Genomic DNA, 26390 nt, shown 5'->3' with positions numbered 1-26390 from the left:
TATCCTTTTCCTTTCATTTCCTAAATGTCTGAAGTTTTGGAGTTGTGGACGTTTGTGGTTGTAATTCAGCAAAATATAAAGTTCATACAGTATTTGTTCTTTTGCAGAGTACGTTTCATCTCTTTTTATCCACTAAGCAATTTTCTATTGTCCAACAAAAGTGTTAATGCCACCAAACTTGCTTTGGGGGTATCCCATCCTCCTCTCACTCTGCCCCTAGAGTAACTTGACAGGATCAGTGTCTCTGTGGCTTCATGTACAGGCCTGATGGACGCCCGTGCCCTTGAATGGGGATCATTTGAGCTCACTACTGGATCACTAATCCTGACTCACTGCAAATTGTACATGTAGCGTTGCACACTCCTAGAAGGCTGAGCGAAGGGTTTTAGCTTCACTTCTTGTTGAAAAGTCTTAGATGCAGCAGCCATAAGCTTTCTCACCCTCATATGCACACAACAACATATTCTGGAGAAATAAATATTCATATTAGTTGACTGGCAACTGAAGATAAAAACAAACCCAACGGACCAAAATCCACTCAACTAAAGAGAATGTAGCCATACATGAAGCCAGTAAGATGTGCAAAGGCTGCTGACTTTGAATACATCTTGGAGAATGTATAATTCATAAGAAGAAGCACTAACTGGAGAAGGCTGGAAAGTGCTGAAGAGGAGAGCAGAAGGTAAGTATTGAGTGGAGAGAAGGGAGAAAGCAAGTGAGAAGGGAAAAAAAAGGTAAAATGAGATAAAGGACGGAAGAGTCTAGAAGAGACGACAGAGTGAGGGATTAAGGAGGTGAAGGAGGCAAAGAGGACAAATATATATATTTTTTTACAGGAATTGGAAATGTGAGTGCCGAGGAGTGGAATGAAGGTGGCAACAAGAAGAGGAGTGATAATGAAAGAGAAACAAGTTAAACAGGGCTGAAAAATATAAATGCTGTAAAAATGTGCTCCATAACCTTGTTCTCACACAAACAAAATTTTCAACTGAATGTTTTTAGAAAACAGAGATGGGATCAGATTTTGTGCGCTTTACTTGTTCTGTCCTCCGAAACATAAAACCATCCGTCTCTGACTCATTGCCAAACGAGGAAAGAAAGTTAAAGATACCGTCAAGCTCACAACCAAATATAAATCCTGTGACGTCTCTTCAAAGCTGATATGCCCTAATATTCCTGTTCTAAGTGTTATGTAATATCACTCCTCTGCGAGTCACTGGTATAATATGTTGCAGTTTATTGGGTTTTTTTGTCAAAGGTTTTTTTAGTGTAGGAAGGAGCAGAAAATTACATAAACTGGCAAGAAAAAAAAGATCTTAATATTGAGTATTATCTTCTGGAACAGAAACATTAGGTCTTCAAGTTTAAGGTGTCAGTGACACCTATGGAATATTTTATATATAATCTACTCTCTCACCCATCCCCCGGATGGCTCTGCATCTCAAGTCTACTTTTGAGATGCAGACTGAGGGCTCTTCACAGTATCTTAGCCGTTCCTAGGACTGCGCTCTGGTCTGAGTTGTTGGATGTTTCTCCAGGTATCTGTTGGAGAGACTTCTCCAGAGCAGGGATCACACAGAGCGCTCTGATGACCACGGGCACTAGAATTGCCTTCATCTGCCAAGCTCTTTCTAGTTCTTCACTGAGCCCCTTAGTAGTTCTTGTGTTTTGTTTTTTTATCCCTGATGTCTCCTTCATTTGGGATGCCCTCATCGATAACAGCTCTCGTCTGCTGCTGATTAAGAAACGCAGTGTCTGGTTGGTGGGCCATTACCATCTTGTCCATTTGAATCTGAAGGTCTCGCACAATGTTAGCACAGTCATTCTCTACCACCTTGGGAGGTGATTCGTAGGGAACGACCTGGGGGTTTCCAGTTTCCTGCTTTCCTGCTAGTATTGTACACCTAACTGTAAGATGTTGGATTGTTTCCAGGGCCTCTTTGCATGCCTGGTTTGGTAGATCTGGACTTCTATTTCTCTGGTGCTCAACGTCTACTCCTGTGCTGCTATTGTCAGTGCTTCTCTGTTGTCTTTCTGCCCAGCCCTTTCTAGCCATTGGTATCATTTGGTCATACTAACCACTTAAGCTATTGGTGATAAATCTAATGCAGTGGCTTTTCCTCCTATGATAATTCCTTCTCCTCTTCTAGTTTCCATTGTTTGAGACATTGACTGAGTGCTTCATATCTCTGGACCATTTTCCTGATGTATTCCTGGAGCTTGGATATTTCATCCCGGATGGTGTCTTTGATACTCACTAGTCCTCTGCCACCTTCTGTGCAAATAGTGCATCACCTGTGGATACTGGATTGAAGGTGGACTCCAATATGGTGAGTAGCTTTTGTGTTTTAACATCAGTTACCCTAGCAGAGTATCTGATTACTAGCAAGGCGTATCTGTTGACCTTGTTCCGGATGTTTAGCTGACTTCTCTGAACTTTCCTCACTTGTTGCAGGTATTTGGAATACCACAGACGGATGACCACCACAAAAGAGGTGATCATCTGTCTGTGGTATTACAAGGTACTTATAGTTTAGCGCAACATCTGCTATTCTCTTTTTTGAGATGCAACTTACTTCCAGTAAATTCACAATGTTTTCCCGTGTTTAGACCTGCATTACACACATTTTTGTGTGTGCTAAGTTCACTGATGGCAAATGAAGGTGTTTAAAAAGCAATGTTGATTTCTTTTTGAGTTTTCACAAATAGAATTAAGTGTATAATAATACAGTTTGAATTTAATCGGTCTTGGTATGTCAGATTTTAAACATGGAATGATCAAAAACTGTAGATGTGTAGCAAAAAAGTGAACTCACCCTTTAGCATCAAACCTTCGCTACACTAACTATCTCCAATCCAACAAGACATGCAGATCATATGTTGGGAAATTAGGCCACAACTGAAAGAAAGTTTTCTATATTTTGCAGCACTGACATAAAGGCGCCCAGATGGGGAACCAACCTATCAGTCACTTTTAGCAACAAATGCACTATGGAAAGGAAGGACCAGCTTATGCAGTTCTACCTTTCAAGGTGAAAAGCAACTATTTATTTACTTAAACATATACTTAAATATATATATCATTCAGTCATTTTATTATGCTCATAACTGTGTGCAAAGGAAAATTGAGGTTAAAATACACAACACACTTGTCTAGTGAGTGTCTCTAAGCTCGGTATGAGCCTGCATGTAGCGACAGTGGAGAGGAAAAACTCCCCTTTAACAGGAAACCTGGCTTGGTAGGAGCGGCCATCTGCCGCGACCGACTGATTTGAGTAGACGGAGCGCACGCACACACACACACACGCACACACACACACACACACACACACACACACACACACACACACACACACACACACACACACACACACACACACACACACACACACACACACACACACACACACAAAAAACCCCAGAAGAACTGGTGTATGATTATTTTTAAGTCAATGACTTCATGCAATCTGCTGTGTTTCCTTAGAAACTTTTTAAACTAATTTGAATAGTAAGCTTATCTTACTGTACTGTCTGACAAATATTATCAACTGGTATGTATTTATGATGAAACTGAAATTATTTTTTGTAATGTAAAGTGCCTAAAGACATATGTTGTAAATTGACACTATATAAATAAACCGAATTGAGTATTCATGATTTAAAGATGGCTAAAGAAGGCCACAGACTTGCTGTAATTTCTTTTATTACAGAAGTCACCGCTTAGTACAATAGTGCTTTAATTCATTTGTCACTCACTGGCTCATTGTGCCTTCACCCACACAGTAAAACTTTGTGCACAGACCTTCGCAGGGGAAGCAACATTGTTCACATAACCTGTTATACAGTATGTGGGTGTCAGGGAACAGCTCACTCGGGGAGCTGCTTACCCATCAGCTGCTACATGATGGCAAGCCACACTCCTTACCTGCAATGCAGCCGGCATTTATAAAATTTTAATGGGTCACATTTAAAGCTGTATACTGAATAATTTGTGAATTTGAATTCATTCAACTTTGGCATACGTGTATCTAAATCTCAACTAGCGTTTTAGACCTTTTAAAAGTAATGTGTATTTAATTCCACGCAGTTAATTGTTTGTAGTATTTAGAGTTTTGTGAAAAATAAAGCCTGTCATTCCTATATCTTAACAAAGGGCTAGTTTGAAGATCAATCAACGCATTCCTTAACATAGTTTTGTGTGCTAACTTGCTCTATTATAAACTGACCATCTGTCTCACAAGTTCTTGGCAAAAGCCTACTCCTCTTTGCCAGCTTTACAGTAAGTCTTTTCTCACTTTGATAGCGATGCAGGATTCTGGAACGGTTTTGGCGAAATATCCACCGCCACCAACTGTGGTCTTTAACTCACAGTTGTTATTGGGGTTTTTTTTGTCTGCCTTTTCCAAGCTACATAAATGACTAACTCTCAAGAAAAACATACATGAACCTAATACCAATTGTACTATGCTTTTTTTTTTTCTCTGGACTTTATCATACTAGACTGTTATGTAACACCACTGGGTTACCATAACTGGTTAACAGAATGAATGGTTCTTGATATGGAAGTTATTTCAGCAGGAAAAAGATCTGAATTAATCTCCAGTATATCATATATAGCAACGTATTCACAACCTATTATGTTAGAACTACATAGCAATAAATGTTATTGAAATTTGATGTGAAACATAGCGCATACATTTAAAGAGAAAAGAAATGTTGATAGAGTAAAAATCTGAAAAGTGTGGTGTGTATTTATTTCAAGTGCTATTTATTCTGATGATCTTAAGAGATCAAACCTGTTTAGTCTTTTGCCGCTACTAACAGCACTCTAAAAATAAAATAGTTGAACAAACTTAATTGAATTGCTTCTATAGGTAACAAGCAATTCAATTAAGTTTATCCAACTGAATTCAATTAAGTTTATCCAACTTAATTTATTAAGTTTAACCAATTCAATATATTATAATCATCCAACTCAATTAGTTAATTTATTTGTAACAAATTTACTAAGCATGTTTAAGATAACTGATTTAAGTCAGTCTTGCTCAAATCATTTAGTTTACTTCAAAAATGGTAAATAAACTTATATAGAGCTTTTCCAGTCATTTCGACCACTGAAAGCGCTTTACACTAGAGTCACATTCACACATTTATTTAATGCGCAGATCAGTAGGCAACTTGATCACTGCCACATTGACATGTGGCCACATTGACATGTGGCAGGAGGAAACTGGAATCAAACCTACAGCCTTCCGATTACAAGACGACGACTCTACCCACAGAGCCACAGTCGCTTACCAGGAAATCTGTCCCTGGTAAGCTTGAGTCATGGTCAGACGTAGGCTACAAATATGGTATTGAACTTAATTATTTCAAGTAAAGTCAAAGTATGGTCATTTAAGGAAAAGATTTGTGTATTTAGAGGACACTGTAAAAAGAGTATTAAAATTTAGTTTGGAACTACTTAAAAGTTTGAGTTGACTTTCTGTTTATTAGAAGAAAAGAAATGATTTGAGTAAGAGTGACTTAAATTTGTCATGTTAAACCCCCTTATGAATTAAGCTATAAAAACTTAGCAAATTGAGTTGGAAGGACTTAGTGAATTGAGTTGGATGATCATAATAAATTGAGTTGGTCAGACATAGGATACGAAACTGCCATTGAACTCATAACCCTTGAACTCATAAGTTGTTTTAAGTAAAGTCAAAGTGAAAAGTTCCTTTAGGTTAAAGATTTGTACGTTTTGAGTTAAATGAACACGAAAAAGTAAATTGTATAGCAAAAGCAAAAGAATTAAGTGAAATTAATGTAAATAAGTCCATAAGATGAACTGCAGCCCAAATACACTTTTTAGAGTGAGGTTTTCTTCCAAGATTACTCTATATTTAGCCCTACCTTTTTTATCCCTTCTGATGAAAAGCATTCCCACAGACTGATGCTGCCTCCACCATGCTTTACTTCAGAGCTATGCTCAGTTTTAGTTTTTATCACACATAGTGTTTAATAAGTGGGCCAAAAAAAAAAAAAGAACATTAATTTCTTCCACAGGGTTTATGTCTGTATTTACTAATCAGCTGACTCTTGAAGTCAGCTGATTCAGCTGCAGTTTATATTTAGGGTATTTTCAGATTTTTGTTTTAAAAAGTGCAGGAAAATTATGCTAATCCTAATCCCTCCACCTCACATTTCTGCTCTACTTTGTGTTGGCCTGTCACATAGAAACCCAGTAAAATACATATTTTAGTTTTAATGTGACAAAATGTGAAGAAGCATCAAGGGTTATGCATCCATTTGCAAGGCACTGTGTGTACTTCTTTAAAACTGTACAGTATGTCTGCCACCTCATCTGACTGCACCTCCTTATCTAAGTTTAACTGACCAATATTCTCTGTTGCCACGGAAACAGAGACGTTGATAAGCAAATGAGTGTGCCACACTTAAGCACAAATTTATGTAATACATCCGAAAGCACCAGCTGCACTCACGTCTGTGCTACCAATACCAAATAAGCACAAATGCATATAAGAAAAAAAAAACCCGCCTTTGATGATCACCGCCTTCACACAGCTGTGAAAGCCTCTGTGCATTTTTATTTGTGTTTCCGATTTTTTGTCATCACTTCCTGCTGGAAACGGCGCTCAGGTGCAGGTGCTACGGCGTATTGCTCACTCGCTGTTGAATCAGTTCAGCTGCAAGTGTGAACCCAGTTGAGGCTGTAGCTCTCTGAACACCGTCTGACCCCTCAGAGTGTCAGGTGTCACCCTGCATCAGAGCCGCACTGTTTTCTCTTATTAGTCAACGCGGTAGACCACAGCACTGAAGATGCTGAGCAGTTGTCTGTAATATTACACATCACTTCTTTGGTGTGGTAGAAAAAGTGCGGCGTGCGTTAGCTCTAGCTTTCCGGATTAATAGAAAGCGGTGGCGAATATTGGGACGGCATGCAGATTTCCCACCCAGGATCTCCTCCTGATACATCCTGCAGCTCCGGCTTCACAAAGCCACCACAAAGCACTGGCTCTTTCTGCCCTTTAAACATCCACGCAGGTCAGCCAGCCCCGGTGTACGAACTCCTAAAGCATGACACCGAGTAGGAGATGCGGTGAGAGTGGGAGAGAGTGTCATGCAGAGAGGGAGAAATCAAAGAATATCCAGTCCACACACCTCTCAGTTATCTCAGCTCCTCCAGTGCCTCTCTGAAATCTCCAAATCCCGAAACAGAAACCAAAGACTGAAACAATTTCCAAGATGGGATATCTATCTATGCAGATGACATACCTCTGTAATCAATTAATTGTTTTTTCCAGTTGTGGCACCTCTCACTCTCTTTCACTCACACAGAGCACGAGCTTGTGTAGGAGACAACAGATAAGCTTACCTTTGTAGTCACAATGCAGAGGCAGTCCATGGTACTTAGAACAAAATATTGGGGTGTATCTCAACCCCCCCAACCCCCCACGACAGAGGGCTGAGACCCCACGCCCCTCTCCCCAGCCTGCCCCACTCCTGCGCTCTCACTCTCGTCCTGCCTTTCCCCCCTTTTCTTTCCTTCCGTGAATCTCTTCTTTGACTAACTGAACCAGCGAGGGAAAGAGAGGATGGAGGGAGGGGGGAAACATGAAAAGGGAGGGGGAGGGCCACAGGGAACGGAGAGAGAGAGAGCAATGAAAAGAGAGAGGAGAAGGAGAGGAGAGAGGGTGGTCTTTGGAATTTAGCAGGAGAGGGAAGAAAGAATGGAGAGAGATGGGAAGGTGAGGCGTGTATCCGATATCCAACAGGACAGGTGGTGGAAAAAGAATGAGGGAAAACAAAAAGAAAGAAGGGAGGATGGAGATGGAAAGCAGAGGTGGTGGGATTATCGACGACAACGACCAAAAAGAAAAGACGGGGTTTGGGGAGTCACAGTGTGGAAAGGGAGGGAAACAGAGAAAACAGACAACAGAAGAGCAAAGCAGCAGAGGATGGAGAGGAAAAAGCGAGGGAGGGGGACGGTGAAGGAGAAGGAGAGTGGGTGAGCGCATGCGAGTGAGTGCATGTGAAGACAGAAGGAATTAGACCGAAAGCAAATGTGTTGAGGAGGAGAGTGTGAATTACATATGCATCACAGAAAAAGACACGAAGCACCGCGAGAGCATCTTAGACAGGAGCAAATCCCCCTGAAACCTGAGTTTGTATTAACCAGATGAAAACGACGACGAGAGGCAGAGCACACCGAGGTTTATCTGCTTGTTGGGGCACTCTGCAGCTGTTGCCTTAGCAATGCTGCAATGTGCCTGCCTCAGACTGTCACATGTGACTGTGCTTCTGTGTAGGTGTTTACATCCATTCGACCGTTAAATTTTTAAAAAATCAAGTGGAAAAATCACAGAAAATCACATTCAGATAATCGTTAGACTGCTGCCATCATCTATATCTAAATATCCATATTAATGTGACTTCCACAAACTACTTAGGCCCTGAATCTTTTCAGTTTTTGTAATTTCTGTCGACATGATAACTATTTTTGAAAAGTTTCATGAAAATGTGAAAATGGTGCAAAAGTCAAAGCACTGTTCTTGCACCGCTCTTCCTTTAAGACTGCGGACTGTACCACTCTGGGAAGAGCAAAAAAAAAAGAGGGGGGGAGACATGTGCTCTCGTGTCTTTACATCATCAGACCTATAATTGGACATCACCCGTCCTCGTCCCCACTTTCCAGCTCCCGACAGCGCCGGAGCAATGGTGCAGCAAAAAAGCAATTTTAAATGATGACCACACATTCGATCCCCCAGGGCGAATAGTAGAGGCTTTGATCGAAAATGAACAGTGTAATACAAACACACTGGCATCCACAGATGGCCAGATCCTGCAGATGGCCACTGTTACAAAAATACTTAGAGGCATGCTTTTACAAATGTGTGAAAGAGGAAATCAAAGGAATCAAAGTTACTTCCTCTTTCACTTTTTTAGGTAGCCTTTAAAAAAACACTCTAGTGATAATCCTCCTTTGTGTGATTTTTGAACAAATGACACCATACAAATCCAAAAATGTCAATGTAATTAGCTGTAATTAGTATATATGAGGTGGAACATGCAACTTTTCAAAGATTTCAGCATAAATTCTGAAGCATTCAAATTGGATTGGAGAATTGGAGAGTTTCCATTAGGCCTTGACAAATACTAAATACTAATCATGGTTGGCCAAACTAAAATATACAATCTTTAAGACAATGATGGTCACAAAAAGTTACATTTAGCTGTTTTTTTATGTGCAGTTTCAAGTATCGTGTTAGAAAAGGTCATTGGAAACAGATTCATTTAAAAAAAAACTTCCTCAGAAAGGTAGAAAAGGCATGAACAAGTATAACAAAACATCAAATGCTATATCTAAAACGCTTAGATCTGTTATATCTCATGCACATTTTCATCACAGATGGCACCAGGTAGCATCCGGTGATGCAGCAGAAGCATCATTAGAGCTTAAAAATATTCTTCCTGGAACTATAAGCCATGAGCACCTAATCATGTTTGAAAATTGAGAAGCGAATTTGGAAGAATACATAACTTTGAACCCCAGTTATTTATGCCAGTTTTTGCCGTCTCATCTATATGCTGATTCAGTGGCAGTTCTCGCATGAATGCTCCTCCATCTCTATATTATTGGGTACAATAAAAGAGTTTTTTTTTTTTTATCCTATTTTGACAAAACTATTAATACTCACTTTTTTTGTCTTCAAATCACACCTTGTTTTAAAGAAATCTGTTATAAATGTAGAATATATTTGGAAAAGCTTAACCAGTCTATGCTTTGTGGGGTTTGTGTTGCCTCTTATGTAACATGGTTCTTGTGACAAAAAGACAAATATCGTACTTTTTGTGCATCTTAATAGTCTCACTCAAAAGTATTCAGATCAGTTTTGCAGTATTTTAGATTCTGATGTAACAATAATTGTCCAAATTGTTCAAAAAAGACCAATTAAATTGCCTTTAAATTTAGTCCCAAAGACATGATGAAGTAGCAGTTATTTCTATTCTTAATGTTATTTTCTTTGTTAATTGAAATAAGTGTGAAGACACTTGAAAGAGACTTAATAAATTGGTATAATTTTTACAGTCATTATTTGTTGGAGCAAAAATATATATATATTTTTTTCCTACTTTTGAAATCGAGGGAACTTAAAAGTTCTACTTGCTCCTTTAAGAAACCTGTATGATACAATCATGTTTTTTTTTTGTTTGTTTTTTTACAACTTAGCCTTTAGTCTCTTTGAAATTTCTGTAAAGTGGGTTATCAAAAAAAAACACACAAAAAACCGAGCAAAATAGTTGGCAAAATGAAGAAAAATGAAAATGAACTTGCTCAAAAGGACTGTGATCAGTTGTCTGATGCTTGATGTGACACAACTAGTGGAATCTATATATGGAAGTCTATCGTTTTGAAGGCAGATTTAATCTTAACTATATACAACAAAATAGCAGAAGCAGATAAAACTGGACCCGAAATGTTCCATAGGTCTAAATATGGTTTGCATAATTTTACAGAAAAGTTTATAGTTCGTCTAAGTCTTGTCTAAACCATCTGATCATCTTGTTAGAATCACATCAGTTTTATTGAGAGAGCCAGCAGAGATTCCAGCAGAGGTAGTTAAAGTAATATCTCATACTGTCATCATATTAACATTTAATATTTCCCACCAGGCTTTAATGCCTTGTGACAACTTTATCAATTATGTATTTAAAACCTTACTAGTGTGACATCTTTTCCTTTCTCAATGATCTTTGATGGAAACCTTTTGGTCTGTTTTAAATTATGAAATTATCAAGAATGAGAAAACCCACTGAGAGATTGCACTACTGTTTCATTTTCCCAGCAGGGAGCTCTGTCAGCCTCCATTATTACATGTGAAATGCACATATATGTTCTCATACTGATCAGCGGAAACAATAAAATCCCCTGGCAGGTGAAGTTCATTATAGATTCACATCAAACTGTAACATTTTGCCAGAAAAACGCAGTGTCCTGGCCTCCATGTGGAGATTGCGGTGACACATGCCGCCCACCTAAACACTGTGGCAGACCACGCACTCCCCCCAATGGCGACTGCATTTCCTGACACCGTCCGCCGCAAGGACAAAATCGCCCTCCACAACTCAAGAAGCACTTCGTGCCTCGACCTCCACACTCCCCCCACATGTAATATTTATCGCTGCCTTTTTTTAGATCCTGACAGATCCACATGCACAGACAGTTCATGAGGTGAGAGGAGTTTTATTTAGATTTAAATAAAAGATTGAACCGTTTCAGCTTGGTATTTTAGTACAAATACAAAATGGGCCCCGCTAATCAGATGGAGAACATTGAAATCGACAGGTCTCAATGGAGCTACACCACCAGACCCTACAAGACAGCCCTCAGACTACAAGACCCAAGATTTAATGAGTCATAGCTCTTGGCCTTTCATGGACTTATCATTAGGCAGAGTTTAAATGTGAAAAAAATATTCACTACCCTTGAGCTTTTCTGATTTTCTTAAGCTTTACTGCAGTTCTATTGCAGTGTAGTCCATAATTGCAAAGTGGAAGAATAAATAAATATATATATATATATATATATATATATATATATTCACTTGTATTCACTCCCTCTCTAGAACAATTAATTAATCCAGGTAAAAAGACCTGTAAATGATTAATAAAGTCCACCACTAATCTCAGTATAAACAGTTGTTCTCTGAAGGTTTCAGAGGTTTGTTAGAGTAAACAAACAGCATCATGAAGACCAGGGAACACATCAGACAAGAATCAGAAATTATTGAAATATTATCACAACTGCAAACATAAAGACAGAGAGGAAGGGAAAAGAGAGCAGAAAGTCCTCTCTTCCTGGTCCTGGTGACTCTGGAGGAGCTTTAGTGATCCACAGCTCAAGGTTGAGCGAAAGCTGATTGATTAACTGTTTCAAATTCTGTACAAATGAGGTGAAAAGGAAGGACAGGGAAACTGGTTGAAGTTGATGGTAGGAGAAATGGAGCGATGTAAAAAAACAAATCGATAATGAAAACACAAATGGCTTTAAATTGGAGCATAGGATCTTTTCCATAAAGACAATGACGTAAATTTATTTGAGAATCTGTTGCAAATCTTGAAAATTGATGTTCAGTTGCTTTCCACCTAACATGACTTAGTTTTTGTTTAGAGACTGTGAAGAACTTGCGGCCACAAGTTCTTTGGTTTCAAAAAGCATTGACTCAACGGGGATGAACGCAGATTTTTATTTGGAAGACAAATATAAAATTTACGTATCATATTTCCACAACATAGTTACATAAAATCCAAACAAGATGAAGTAATGGGAGGAAAAATACCCCCATAATTCAAGGGGAGGCACATACTTAGAGACAATAGTAATGACATTTATGACATTTTGTTCCCCTGCAAATGTTTAATATGTAAAATAGGAATAAAAGCAAACTAAAACAACTTATTTTTTGAGAAAAACTGAATTCTCATTTGTACCAAAGAGAAGACAGCCTGGGTTTTAAACGACACAAATGTAACTTTTTACTGCTCAACTTTTTGAGTTTTTGAACTGCCAATCACCCATAAGAGCTGATGAAGGTAAAATTAGTCAATTTGGTTTGCTGATCAAATAATTCATGCATCTCTACTCTGATCTAAAAAAAAAACAAAAAAAAACATATAAACTGCTTACAAGCAATCTGCAACGTCCAGTTACTTTTACTCATTTGCCTTTTTTTTTTTTTTTTTCATGAAATGAAAAAAACGTAAATAAAAATCCGTGAAGCCGAATGCCTTGACTGTGTTTTTCAGAACTGGATTAGCAAACAAAATATTTCAGTTACAAACTCAAAGGTGATCATGGTTTTGCAAAGGCGATAAAAATTAATATATTCAGAGGTTACATAATAGCCCAGCAGTAACAGGCGCTGTTTTTGAGCGTGTGCTGTGAGACAGAGAATAGGTATACTCACATGATCTAACGTGGCTGACCTCCATACAAGATTAGACAATTGTGCTGTGAAGTGTGCAAACAGTTTTGACTTCACGTTTTCGTTGACAGAACTTTTCTTTTTTTCCTTTCCTTGAGGTGCATTGTGTACACTTTATGTTTTAACTTACCAAAAAATTTGTCTGTGGAAAATTACATAACACTGATGAGGATTATGTAAACGAGGAGAAAGTATATATCTCCAACCAGCAAGGCTTTTCTTTCCCATATAAAACACCCACTCTTACGCACAGGCACACATACTTACACATGCACATGCTGTTAAAAATATATCATGCTACAAGAAGCAAAGAGAAAAACCTGTCCCTGCGGACGAGCTCGGATGCTGAAAGCAATTCAGCTGGTGTAGACAAACCTCCATTATGATAGTCCTTTAATAAAACTTCAAAAGCACTCACCCAGAAATATGCAGAGTCCATCCTGCTGTGCAGCTTTGCTTAAAGACTTGAGAGTTTTTGGCTCTAATGGTGCGCTTCTGACCCGAAAGTAGGACAAGGACGAGCTTTGGTCATCTAAACAGGCTGGACCCAAGCAGCGCATCCAGATCATGGGGCTGCTGTTTTGAACAGTGGCCTACTTTTACATTAGGTGGGGCCACAGGCTCAGCATTTATCACATCTACCTTTTTAGCTCATCAGAAGGAACACCGCCACAAAAATACATTTCTCTCCTTACAAATGGGTTCAGTTTTTGCCTTTTTATCACATGCATTCCAGCTCAACAAACGTTAATATCAAAGATAAAAGTAGTAAATACAAAATGTAGTTTTTTAAACGATGATTTCATTTATTAAGCAGAGCAAAAAATAAAAACAATTCAAGCCAACCTCGGCTTGTGAGGAAATGTAATTTCACAAAATGTGTTTTTTCCCCCAAAGTGTTGGGTGGCATCACAAGGTTTTTTCAGATTGTCACTGAGGAAAACAATATCCATAGATGCGATTTTTACCAAATCTTCTTATTGTCTAATCATGAACCTTAACTGCTGAACTTTGGATGTTCTTTTAGTTGTTTTTTTTTTTCAGCTTTCCTCAATGAGCCATTTATGCACCTTTACAGTGATTTTGGTTGGCTGGGTTCCTGGGAAAGATCGCCACTGTTTCATGTTTTCTCTCACTGTGTGTCACTGCGGTCCCAAAGTCTTTGAAATGGCTTTGTCGCCCTTTCCAGACTGATAGATGTCAGTGATGTCTGTTCTTGGAGCTCTCTGTGTGTTGTTTTTGGAGATCTTCAAACATACTGTGTCTGAAAGACTCTAACCAAAACATGATGCAAGACAAGGGGGCTCTCATATATTTACTTGTTTCCCTTAATAGGTTGAATCATCATTTGAAACTGCATCTTGTATTAACTCAAGTTATCTTTGTTTGATATTAAAAGTTGTTTTGTGATCTGAAAGATTTTCAAAATACTTTCTCGAAATCTTTATTTAAGTCTATTTCAAGAAACGACGATAACACTAGCTTTTATTAAATGATTGATACACATTTCAGTCTTTTACTTGCAGACTTTAGCTCTGTCTGTGCCAAAAATATTAATCTTGCATAAAAATGTAGAACATTCCTGATTTGTCAGGGACAGGAGACACCCACAGGTGGCAGCTCACTAGCTTGAGAAAGTGCCAATTTCTTGGTGTTGCTTAGAGGGTCGTCACTGTTAGGCGGGCACAGCTGCTCTCTTTATTCCAGCAGCATACCATGCTCAGTGCAGGTGATGTGTGCAATTCACCATATGTGCGGAAACATGCTACAGTTTTGGATTCTGAGTATGGATTTGTGTGTCACAACACAGATGGCCGCTGATGGTTGCTGATGTACGTCGAATTAGTTTCTGAGAGACGTAATGAAGACTGCCTCAACAGATTGCTTTTCATAGTTGGTTCATGCAAGGAAGCTTGGGGTTTGTTAGCGGCGCGTTGATACACCTGCTGCGACAAACCTAAAAGTATAAATATAGTTTTTGATGCGCTGGTAAAAGCACTGGCTTTACTCTGCTTCTTTAAACCGTTGGCTTGTACCAATATTATGTTAACCGAACTTAGGGTTAAAAATAAACTGCCAACATCTGAAAGAAAATGGTAGAACAGAATGGAAATGATCAAATGCACAATTACTACTTTAAAAAATTGACACCATTTTTTTTCATTTAGATTTGCATACAAACCCAAACATACACTCATAAAGATATCAATTGATAATATTGCTCACTAGAGTTCATACAGTGCTCTGATTCAGCTTTGCAATTTAGCATGTATTTTATGGCGTTTTGTGTGATAAACCAATAGTATTGAAAGGAAGATGACTTATGGTTTTCAAGATTTTTTCACAGTTAAAAACACGCTTCACTGAAATGCACAACTTCTTGTTAGCTTATCACATAAAATCCCAATAAATTAGGTCAAAGTTTGTGTTTGCAATGTGGCAAAACACTGAAGCGATACAAGATACTCCAGGAGGGCACTGTGCTATTTATCCCATCAAATAGGTGATTATTAGCAGAGCTACAGGTCTGTGGCAAACGACTAAATTATCTGTTTTATTGGGTCAGCCAGCGACAAAGTCACAGAGATAAGAAGTCTTTAAGCCCAACATATTTTATTGTGATGTCAAGTGGGCATGAGAGGCAGCCAGAGTCTCGTCTCCTCCTCTTTGCTTTCCTTCACAGCCTTGACAACATGTAGTACAGTGACAAGTATCCCAAAGCTTCCTCTTGTGCAGACAGGCAGAGAATGTGTCTGACCGTCAGACTGAGCCGTGATACCACCAAGCGAAGCAAAAATGTAACTCAAGCCGTCCCTGCGGTCCTTGATATGCAAGTGGCTGGTAGAGGTAAACCAGGCTGCAGCATAGAACATTGACAAAGCGTCGTGGGCGTCATGCACATGCCGGCAGCATGAGTAATACATGGAAATTGGCCTAAAAGGATAATTTGTGTTTCAGGTTCTTCGCTGATCACATTAATAAAGAAGATCTGTCAAACACAAACAGAATAGCTACCAGACAAAAAAAAGAAAACGGTGTGTTATTTCACTCTAAATTCCAAGATTAACAGATCAATACACAAGAAGCACCATAAAAAGACTCATGTTTCAACAGCTATCTCACAGGCTTGTTAACTAGCATTTGGCACACAGATGCAGCAAAACCAGTCACACATCGGACAAGGTACTATGCTGACTAACACTCGCCTTGCTTGTTAGCTTGCAGTAACCTTTCCTTGCTGATAATGCCCACCAACCCACAAGCTTGCTAATTAATAGGCAGCTGGGGACTTCTTAGGGTGCTAATGCATTCACTTGTCCACTGCAGCATGTAATGATATAGCTCACATTCGCCCTCGTGGCACATCAGCATGAGTAAGTAGCTGGTGGTGGGAGTAAAGCCCTAATGTTAATCTGAAAAATACACCAGAGTAAGAGAATGTTTCTGGGATTATGTAACCTTGTGGGTACAATGTATGCGCTGTATGTGCTGATGTTGGTGTGGGATGGACACAGCGAATGATTATACACACAACGTCGAGGTTGATGTCACTAATAGCAGAGCTACATTTTCAGAAAATTATTTTTACGCAGTGAGAGCACAGATCTCCCATTGATCTTGATGTATTTTAGCCTAAAACCAGAAGCTTTGATCCATAAAATAGTACACTGAGAATATTCTCTGTCCTATTGAAGCTGTGAAAAGTAAAATTACCTTTTAAACAAGATGTTCACTGAGATATGAAGGAACTCAAAAGACTGTCTGGGCTGGTAATGCATGGAGTTGAACACCATCTGCTGGTCAATTTCTGAGTTGCTACTTAAGATTTGATCTGAGTCGGACATACTGTGTGATTGTTGGTGGTGTTAATTCATGATGTTTTGAGCACCTGCAGCATGCTTGTACGATCTTTGATTGTTTTCTTTTTTTAGACTCTTTGGTTGCTCAGCACTCAGAAAGGAAATGGGTAGATGAAGAAGGGGAAAAGGCTCAATAATCAGGAATTAAATTCCAGCCGGCTAAAACTAAAATGGGGATCAAAACACCCCTCACTCTACCATTATGCCACATAGCACCCCAACTCTCACTTATTTTCTAATAAACTTATTTCAACTCAGCTGAAACCATTTTTTTTCCTTTTTGTTTTGCTTGTGTCCAAGACCCAGGTTTTTTTCTAACACCAGGTGCCGTATTTTCCGCCTTCAAACCTTCAATTTCTTCAAAAGCCGACAGTGCGCCATGTAATCCGGTGCGCCTGATAGTGCGGAAAATACGGTACACTGAGTCATAATTTTTTTTGTTTGTTGCAGAAGAGACTAGAAAAGATCTACTTGTTCTTTATAGTCTGTTGGACAATCTGATCAACCTTTTCAAAAGGATAAAATAAGTAATTAAAAGCTGGTAAACCCTGCGTTATTATTATTATAAAGTCCATAGGTTGTATTAATGATTTTAGTTCACTGGTTGATGCCGTTTTCAGTCCACAGACACATTTTTTTTGCCCCTTTTCCAATTGGATAAAATTCTTCTAGAGGCACAAATCCTAAATGACCCTGAGAATAAAAGTTTTATGAGCAACTATTAAATACTAATAAATTCTTTAAAGGAACATTGAAGAAGCTCTGTTCTCTGTTTCGTCTGACTTCTAATAACATTAGTCTGCAGACATTAAGTCTTGTTAAGTTTAAAATAAAAACACGTCTCAGCTCTGCATCATTTCAAAAATCATTAAGAGCCACAGTCAATGACTGAAAGCAGCCCTGACATCAAACTGTGTTTTTACTTTACTGCTCAATATTCACACTTGGACCAAAGAATTCGTCATAAGATAAATATAAAGAGGCAGTATTTATTATAGTGCTACATAGTCGGTCTAAAATCTGTTATCCAAGTTCAATATTTTAACTTTTTGTCTTAGCATCAGATATGAGTCACATCAGCCATTTTTTGCAGTGAAAACCTCACCCAGCTGGGTCAAACTGCCAAACTCAGCCAGATAAGCTGAACTGGGTTGTTTTTAACCAATCGGTTTATAGTAATAATAATTTAAACAATATCCTTAAATTCAGTAGGATTGCATAATAAGCTTTCGAATGCTCTTACAGAGCTCTCATCCTTATTGATACTAGTTTGTATTAACTTCTCACTTCTCTACGGAGCTACCCTTTTGGCACAGTAAATCTGACTTTTATGTGAACACAAGAACTGTGAGTTCAGTCTCTGAAGTTGCTCCTGGTCAAAGTTCATCATCAAAAACTTCTGAGCTAAGTTTGCAAAATCACACCAAAGTATTTTACTGTCTTTTGTGTGTTTCTGTTAAAGACTTTAAAAGTCAAAAGCGGGTTAAAGAGGCAATGTGCAGCTCAGAAATGTAATTGTAATAACACAGCACTCGCAATCGACTCTCTGCCAGAATATTTATTACTTTCATTTGTTTTCTTTACGCTCACTTAAGTTGTAATGTAGAGTTTCTAATGAACCTATGTCATGGGCTTTTCTAGTTTTCATATCAAAACAAACAAACAAACACAAATATACGTTCAAAACGAGTTAATATTTAGTTCTTGATTTACTAGTACTTTAAGTTTTTCTGTGATGATTATGAATAAAGTCTAACCCTGAAATCTCCCGGTCATATTTAACTTTATAAATCTAAGATGATGTTTTGGTGGGAAGAATGAAAAAAATCACCCTTGTTTCTTTCTTTTTACACAGACACTGACAAGTTGTCATCACTCTACAGCTCATTCTATGGAGTACAAAAAGGGTAAAGACTACGCAAGGTAATCTCGATTGTCCACTGAGGTGGACATTTATCTTCAGCTCTCCAAACGTAGAATAAAATACATTTATTCAATCACAGCGTCAACAATTCCCCGTTGTTGTTCTCTCTCAATTTTACTTACGCAACTTGCACACAGACCTTCATTGTGGAAAATAGTTTCAGGTTGGCTGCTAGGCTCCCACTCAAAGAACAATGGGAGTTTCTCTACCTCAGGTCTTACCGATAGATGCAAAGGGTGGTGGAGAAGCTGAAGAGAAGTGAAGTACACACGGCTACGGCGGCTTATGCAGAGTGAGGGATAAAGTTTTGCATCTTCAATAGACTTCCCAGACTGGGAAGAGAACATCTGATGCGTGTTTGTGGAGTGTAAGGCAAATCATTTGAACTCGTTCTCAGGTGTTGCCTTTTGTTGCAGAAATCGTGCTGCTGATAGATTCTGTAGGTTTACTCAAGTTTATGTCTTTTAAGAAAGAGCAGCAGTCTTAAATAATGACAATGACGTGATAATGTGTCATTGTACACTTTTTCTATTCTTCTGCTATTTATCCATTGATGTCCCACATATTGCAAGGTCTCCATCAAGTCTTTTATGTGGATATTTCTCACATTTACAATGGCTGCATTGAAGTTAAATAAGGAATGAAACTCTGGAAATCATTGGTTTAGATGATTTTACTGAGCCAGACTTTCAAAACATCACTTAAATACACTTGCAGACAAGTACAAGAGAGCCTGCTAGCTAAGTATTTTCCCACAAAGCTTTACACAAACCACTGTGTTAGTGCAGTTTGTTGTCAGTTTGGAAATGCAGTACCTAACCATCTGTTTACACCAAATGCTTAAACTATTTGTAAAAGCTGTTGGATGTTTTATGCCGTCAGGATTATGTTTGGCTCCTTAATTTTCTCCAAATTTATGTTTCTTTGGTTACCCTCCCTAAAACAGATTTATTTTAGCTTGTTTGCTTCTGACTAAAGAAGCTTTGTGTACCTTCATAGTTTCTTAGTTCTTGTTCATTGCTCATTAGTGTATAAGCCAGAATGGATAACACTACTTAAAGTACAATGCTGTGCTTCCAAAGCAAACAAAGGGCATGCATCATTGTTAGAAGCACAGAGACTTAAGGACAAAACAAAGAAATGACAAACCAGTGAAAGAACCCGAGCAAAGACTCTGCAACAGGAGGATCTGACAATTGCTGGAGTGTTTATGTGCAGCGAGGAGTGATTACTGGGTTTGAAAAAGGTGAGGGCGTTGGCATAAAGTAGTGGACAAAGGAGGGAATATAGACAACTGACAAAAAAATAAACACTAGAGAATGTGAAATGCCCTAGAGACGAGGAGATTAGGACACATTTTGGCAACTGCTTATTGTGAAATCAACAAATTGCTTAACTGAGAAGCCTATGTCATGAACTGTCTCATTTCAGACTGGTAATCTCGTTGAATATGTCATTTATATCTTGATGGGGAGTTCTAACAGCAGCGTAAATAGATTCTCTCGTACATTGACAGAAGAGAGTTTAGCAAATTTCCTTACAAACAAGTTGAGTTTGCTTGGCTGTTTTTTTTTTTTACTTCTTGTTTCATTCACATTTGATGTGTTTCTGTGGCAAAGGGCTTTAGATGGGGCTACACTACATATATCAATAAACAAAAATCCCCTTTCAGTAATGCAATCATAAAGGACTGCTTGGGTGCAATATTTGACAGAATAGATCTCAATATATTTTAAATGCACATTTTGAGTGCCATTACTACTTTTAGCCTACTGGATAGATTTCCTCTTCCCTTTGCATTGAGGAAATGGAGACTGCAAATCTACAACTGTAGTAGGCCTCTATAGAAACAGTGAAAGTGGAGTTTGTGGGATTTAGGGCTTTTGGTCAAAATTATTCAAATAACACTATACAAATCTTTTTCCAAGCTCAGATCTTATTACATACTTTTACAGACTTTTCAAGGCCACATAGGCACATGTTTGGTTACTGATGGTGCCACCAACATGCTTGCCTGTGACAAAGAACTGAGGCTTCATTACAGTATCTGTGCAGCATGCAAACTCTTATCTGATTGTAAAGACGAGTCTTGGTTTGTGTCTGGATTCTTCAGAAAGGATGCTCATTCTAAGGTTTGTTTTGCTTTGATTAGCCCAGCACTTTTATTTTGGAGATCCTCTACAGTTGCGGAATATAACCGAGTTCATTTTCTGTTTTCTGTCCAAGAATTTTTGCAGCAGTCAAAACTGAGGGTAATCTGGAACAACACGCATCAAGTGCTTTAGTGTCTGGTGGAGCTCAGACTGCCAGTGACTCTAGAAAACTTTTACCTCCTCTCTCACACCAGGTGTAGTCGTCGTTGTTGGTGAGTGTCCGTCTTGGCTGTTTCCGTTTATCGAAGCCACTGTGGATCTGTTGGAAGCGGATAAATGTTTCCGGCTCTAGGCTGTCCCATTTATAAATTATGTTTCTAAAGGATGCTGAGGTTTCCTTCCTAAACCACAGACATTTTCCAGAGGTAAACACAAATAAAAATAACTAATAAAAACCTCAATATCCCAATGATAAGTACTTGATTTACATAGATGTCGCATATCTATAAAACAGTCACAGTTTGCTATGCTAGTATTTGATACGGCATCATCGTAATTTACTCATTAGTAAACGCATTGTTTCATTATATAGGCATTCTCAACAGCTGTTAGTCATGCACAACACTGTGCATCAAACGTGACATGATTGAGATTCCAGCTGCCTGTTTTATTCACTTTAGCAATGAGGTGCTTTCCATACAAAAGCCTGAAATAAGGACAGAAAACTACAATAAAACTAAGTAAAAGGAGCAGAGCTGAGAAAAAAAGTCTTAAATTTGAAAGTTACAACCAATCTGTGTTACTTCAAATGATTATACATAAATTATCTAGACATAGTCTGATTAGCATCCCCTTGCTGATTGTTGGCAAATTTTTATTTTTAAAGGTCATTACTGATGATTTTCCTTCCCGGGGATTGCATTGACACACACCTAAGTCTTTCAGACCAGTAAGCTACTTGAAAATCTGCCTTTCTGGAGGTCTAGTTAATCAGGTGAGGATGTGGTAAATACCACATGTGTTAGGACCAGATTAGCCTGGTAAACATCAACCCACCCTTACAGACGTGCTGGACCCTCAGCTAATGAGAAATTATAATTAGCTGGAGGTGGGACTCTGTTTGAGTTTTAAATGTTGCCCCTACTGCGAAGAGAAAATGAAGAGCCGAACAATGAACAAGACAAATTTAAGAATTAGTGAAGTATTAGGAAACAGCAAATGGATGTCCTACAACAACCATAGGCAGCCGACTAGAAATTTGACATTCTCATTCACAACTCCCCCTTCTGTTTGCTGATTGGCCAGGAAGAAATGCATCCCGAGAAATCCAGCTCAATGGGACAGACCCCCGACGGAGCACTGAAGGAAGACAAGAAGAACATGTGAATAATAAATCAGAACTCAGTTATCGGGTATCTTTTTTTTCATTAAATACTCTTACGTTACATTCTAACATTTAATGCCCTTACAGCAATCAAGTGCTTTTTATAACAACTGGTCAAATGTTCCGGGTTCTTTTGTGATCTTTTGTGAAACGTTAGAAACATTAAAATGACTTCCATGCAGAAAAGAAACTTGTGGGGAAAATTAAAGCATGTTGACACGTTTTCCACTTGCTGATAGGAGTTGTATATTTTCCTTTTTCTTATATGAAACAGTTGTAGTCAGACTTTGTGGCTGCATGGCCCACATAAATAAAGACAGCGCACTCTGCCTCTCACAGCCCGAGCGGTTGACAGCAGAACAAATGAAACCGTGTCACAGTCTAGTCTTTGAATTACTCTGACATACCTTCTTGTGCCCACTACCGGCTGCCATGGCTCTGACAGCGAGTCAGCTACCTGGATGGTTAAAGGCTTGGCCCGGCTTCTGACAGAGCAGTCACTGAGTGGGGCGCGCTCATGCCTCCTCAGGAAAAAAAAAATATGCCCAGATCGTTGTTTTCACCGTGCACTAGCACATCCGTCTGGGGAGTGTACTCAGAAACAGATCGGAAAGCTGTCTATGGAAGCTTTTTTTAGGCCAAATCATCTGTGTACATTTACTTCTAGCATTCACACTTTAATGGGAACGGTGAGGTTAATCAAAACGGATGTCCCATAAACAAACGTACTCGTGTGTGTGTGTGTGTGTGTGTGTGTGTGTGTGTGTGTGTGTGTGTGTGTGTGTGTGTGTGTGTGTGTGTGTGTGTGCTGTGTGTGTGTGTGTGTGGGTGTGTGGGTGTGCGTGCATGTGCGTGTGTATAGTTCTTGCTCTCCACACTTCAACAACCGCAAAACAAAAATAACTTCTTTCAGTGTCCCAAACATAAAAATCATCTCAGCTGAGCAAAAAATAAAAAGCAATGTACTTTTCTTTTTTGCCTTCAGGCAAATTTACAGTAAAATATTCTGCATGAATCCTAATCAGGGCAGAGGAGAGCCTGCAACATCTCAGAGGGGCTGAAAGTCAGAAGCATCCCGTGCCACTCCCGATGCGCTTCTTTCATGTGCTTGTGGCAAACAGAGGTGAGATGACGCGTGAAGCACAAAGCAGACAGATGAGGAAGGATCTGTGGAGACTTGCATCGCACTGTTCTTATATCTCAGCTACAAGGCAGACTCTGACAACGGGCCCCTGGGAGCTGAAAGACTAGAGGAGGAGCTTATTAATCATTTATAGCACTTGGGCTGTGTTCTCAGAAAGACAGTTTTGTGATAACTCATTTATGTTACCTCCACTGTCTGGCTAAAAGAGACCGAGGCACTTCTTTTAACCAAACTCTCGTTACCACCATTGTTCGTGTGCAACATCAGCACAGGTTCGGTCCCAAACATATTCCTAAAATTCACCAGGAGAGCTAAAATAATCCCTTTTCACACACGCAGAAAAGTGTCACAGCTTTAAATACCTAACTGTAGTAGGTTGTAGTCTTCCATGCAGATTTTAAGAGTTAAAACAAATATTAAACAGATTGTAAATACTCTTTGTCTTCTTTGTTTACTTTAGTATTTCTTCTCAACTTAAATTATTGTGTGACTTGTTGAACTGCTGGTACTTTTGCAAAGGGAAAAAGCTCCATTATTTGTAACCCAAATTACAGCATCTGTGCACTTTCTACAATATCTTACAGCACTCTGCAGGAGACAGAGATGATTGTCACTAGAAAAAAACAAAAACAAGAAAAGAATAGAAATCTGGCATTGTTGTGGTTTTGTGTCACATCTGGAACGTTTGTGATCATTTTTGTGAGATTCAATAAAAGATGTTACAGTGATATCATCAGTAACATCCTTCACCGACCCAAATGAGTCTATTTTAGGCTCAATTATTGGCAAATCAAAAACAAGGACCAAATAACCTAAAAAACGAGGAGAAGCTAAGAAAGAATTTTGCCTATGAGCCTCTCTGAGTAGCTCTCTTTATTGCAAACTCATTGTGCAACGTGAAACATTGTGCACTTTAAGGTATTTTAGATTTTGATCACCAAGAATTTTTGTGAAAGTATTTCCATCCTTTGAATGTTTTTGCATGTTTTTAAAATCATAAGTTTTAATACATTTTTTGTTTATTTTACATTTTGAAATATTGTACAAATTAAAATTTGAAAAAATGGGAATCTGTGTTCAGAGCCTCTAAGGACACATTTTTCAAGAAATGGATTAAAAAGAATTTGCATAAATAGTGAAACTGAATGCTTTTAAGGTTTTGCTTTATTAGAAAATATTCGGCCTAGCTTGGTTTCTCAGGTAGATCTGCACTTTGGGTTGAACTTTCTGCTAGCTGCCACAAATAAAAGCAGCATTTGCATTCAAGCTTGGCTGCACAGTGGCACAGTTGGTAGAGCTGTTGCCTTGCAGCAAGAAGGTTCTGGGTTCGATTCCCGGCCCAGGGTCTTTCTGCATGGAGTTTGCATGTTCTCCCTGTGCTTGCGTGGGTTTTCTCCGGGTACTCCGGTTTCCTCCCACAGTCCAAAAACATGACTGTCAGGTTAATTGGTCTGTCTAAATTGCCCCTAGGTGTGAGTGTGTGTGTGCATGGTTGTGTGTCCTGTGTGTCTCTGTGTTGCCCTGTGACAGACTGGCGACCTGTCCAGGATGTACCCCGCCTCTCGCCCGGCATGCCAGCTGGAGATAGGCACCAGCAACCCTCCCGACCCCACTGAGGGAAAAGGGTGAAAGAAAATGGATGGGTGGATGCGTTCAAGCTCCCTGAACCAATATTTTGTGGTACCTTTTTGCTGGAGTTAAAATTTTCTGGGGATGTCTCCACCAGCTTTACTTAACCAGAGAATACATTTTTTGGAAGTTATTCCAGATTGTATGGAGAAAATCAACTTTGAAATGTTTTTCTATGTTTTAAATGCATTAATGTCTGGATTTAACGTAGCTCTGGTTGTACACACAGGATCATTTGGCAGCTGGGATGCAAACCTCAAGCCGAGTACATGCAGTAATATTTTGCAAGTTTCATTTTAAGATTGCCTCCATATTCCCATCAAATCTGACAGCTCTTTTGCCTGCTCAACAACAGAAACCCCACAGGCATAATGCTGTCGGTAGCAGCTCCGCTTTATTGTGGGGCTGTTGTGTTCGGACTGATGTGGACAATTATTCTAGATGGAAAAAAATAAATAAACAAACCGGTGAACAATTTTCAAAATCCGAAAGAAGTTAGATCAACTGGATATTTTTAGAGGTGTCACAGTAAGGAAGATTGAATATAATTGCAAACCGCATATTTTAGATTTGAGTGTTTTTAATTTTGAAAACCGTGTCATAGTTTCCTTCCGTTTTGCAATTACGCACCACTTTGTGTTGGCCTGTTGCATAAAATCTCCATGCAACACACCAGATGGTTGCAGTGTAACAAGATGTGAAAAAGTTCAAGGCTGTGAATACTTTCACAAGTCTCTACACATCTCTACACATACAAAAAAATATAGATTTAAAAAATGCACACAATTAAAACTTGCTAGTGCTTCATAAAGCAAAATGTGTACTCGGAATCAAGAAATTATGCTTTGTTACAAAAAATAAAAAGGACCATTTGTGTGAGATTGAAAAAGAGACATTCATAAATACTGCATGCTTGTCCTTGTGAGTCATCTTAAATCACCATTTGCTGGTGAAGCTGCCAGTATTGAGGTGTGTCTGGCTTATTCATTTGCGGATTGATTTGTCTGGATTTCCGAGTACCCTTGCGTAAAACAGTGAAGGCGAATTTAATCTGACGTGCTCTTGACATGACGCAGGAACATTCAGGGAGTGTGCTGTGATGGAGAAGAGTTTGGGAGAAAGTGCTAAAACCTGATATGAACTTGTTAAGCCACAAAAAGAACACGAGGGCCCGAAATTTATTGCACATTTATTGCTTCACATATTTGGCATCGTTATTATAAACCATTCTTTGTGTTTGTCTTGCTCTTTTCCCACTCCCATGTGGCAGCTCTGAATCGTGAGTAAATTAAACATATAGCTCCACCATATGGCTTCATTTTCCTTCGTAGATAAAGCTGATCTTTGCTCCGAGAAGCCCCACTTTC

At 38.9% G+C, this 26390-nt stretch overlaps 1 protein-coding gene and 1 long non-coding RNA gene across 4 annotated transcripts in view; one reads left to right on the top strand and one right to left on the bottom strand.

Moving 5' to 3' along the window:
- dlg4a (discs, large homolog 4a (Drosophila)) overlaps positions 1–13443 on the bottom strand; it is a 94877-nt gene extending 81434 nt beyond the window's left edge. Inside the window, exon 1 of one of the 2 annotated variants that reach the window (XM_081615791.1) lies at positions 13408–13443. In XM_081615791.1, the coding sequence (XP_081471917.1) occupies positions 13408–13428 (21 nt within the window). In that variant the 5' untranslated portion in view covers positions 13429–13443. Of the gene's footprint in view, positions 1–7378; positions 8173–13407 lie in introns of those variants that run through there. The other variant, XM_008427766.3, reaches the window with a different exon arrangement.
- The window catches only part of LOC103475846 (uncharacterized), a 29761-nt gene extending 7487 nt beyond the window's left edge, over positions 1–22274 (top strand). Inside the window, exons 2-6 of one of the 2 annotated variants that reach the window (XR_014090956.1) lie at positions 2151–2330; positions 2928–3032; positions 18705–18772; positions 21000–21138; positions 22172–22274. This is a non-coding gene — a long non-coding RNA (uncharacterized LOC103475846). Of the gene's footprint in view, positions 1–2150; positions 2331–2927; positions 3033–18704; positions 18773–20999 lie in introns of both variants that reach the window. The other variant, XR_014090955.1, reaches the window with a different exon arrangement.
- The last annotated feature ends 4116 nt before the right edge of the window (positions 22275–26390 follow it).

Source organism: Poecilia reticulata, chromosome 14 (genome assembly GCF_904066995.2).
Source record: "Poecilia reticulata chromosome 14, P_reticulata-male-v2, whole genome shotgun sequence".
NCBI classification, from domain to species: Eukaryota; Metazoa; Chordata; class Actinopteri; order Cyprinodontiformes; family Poeciliidae; genus Poecilia; species Poecilia reticulata.
The sequence above is the reverse complement of the archived record's forward strand: the minus strand, read 5'-3'. Positions and strand labels throughout refer to the sequence as shown.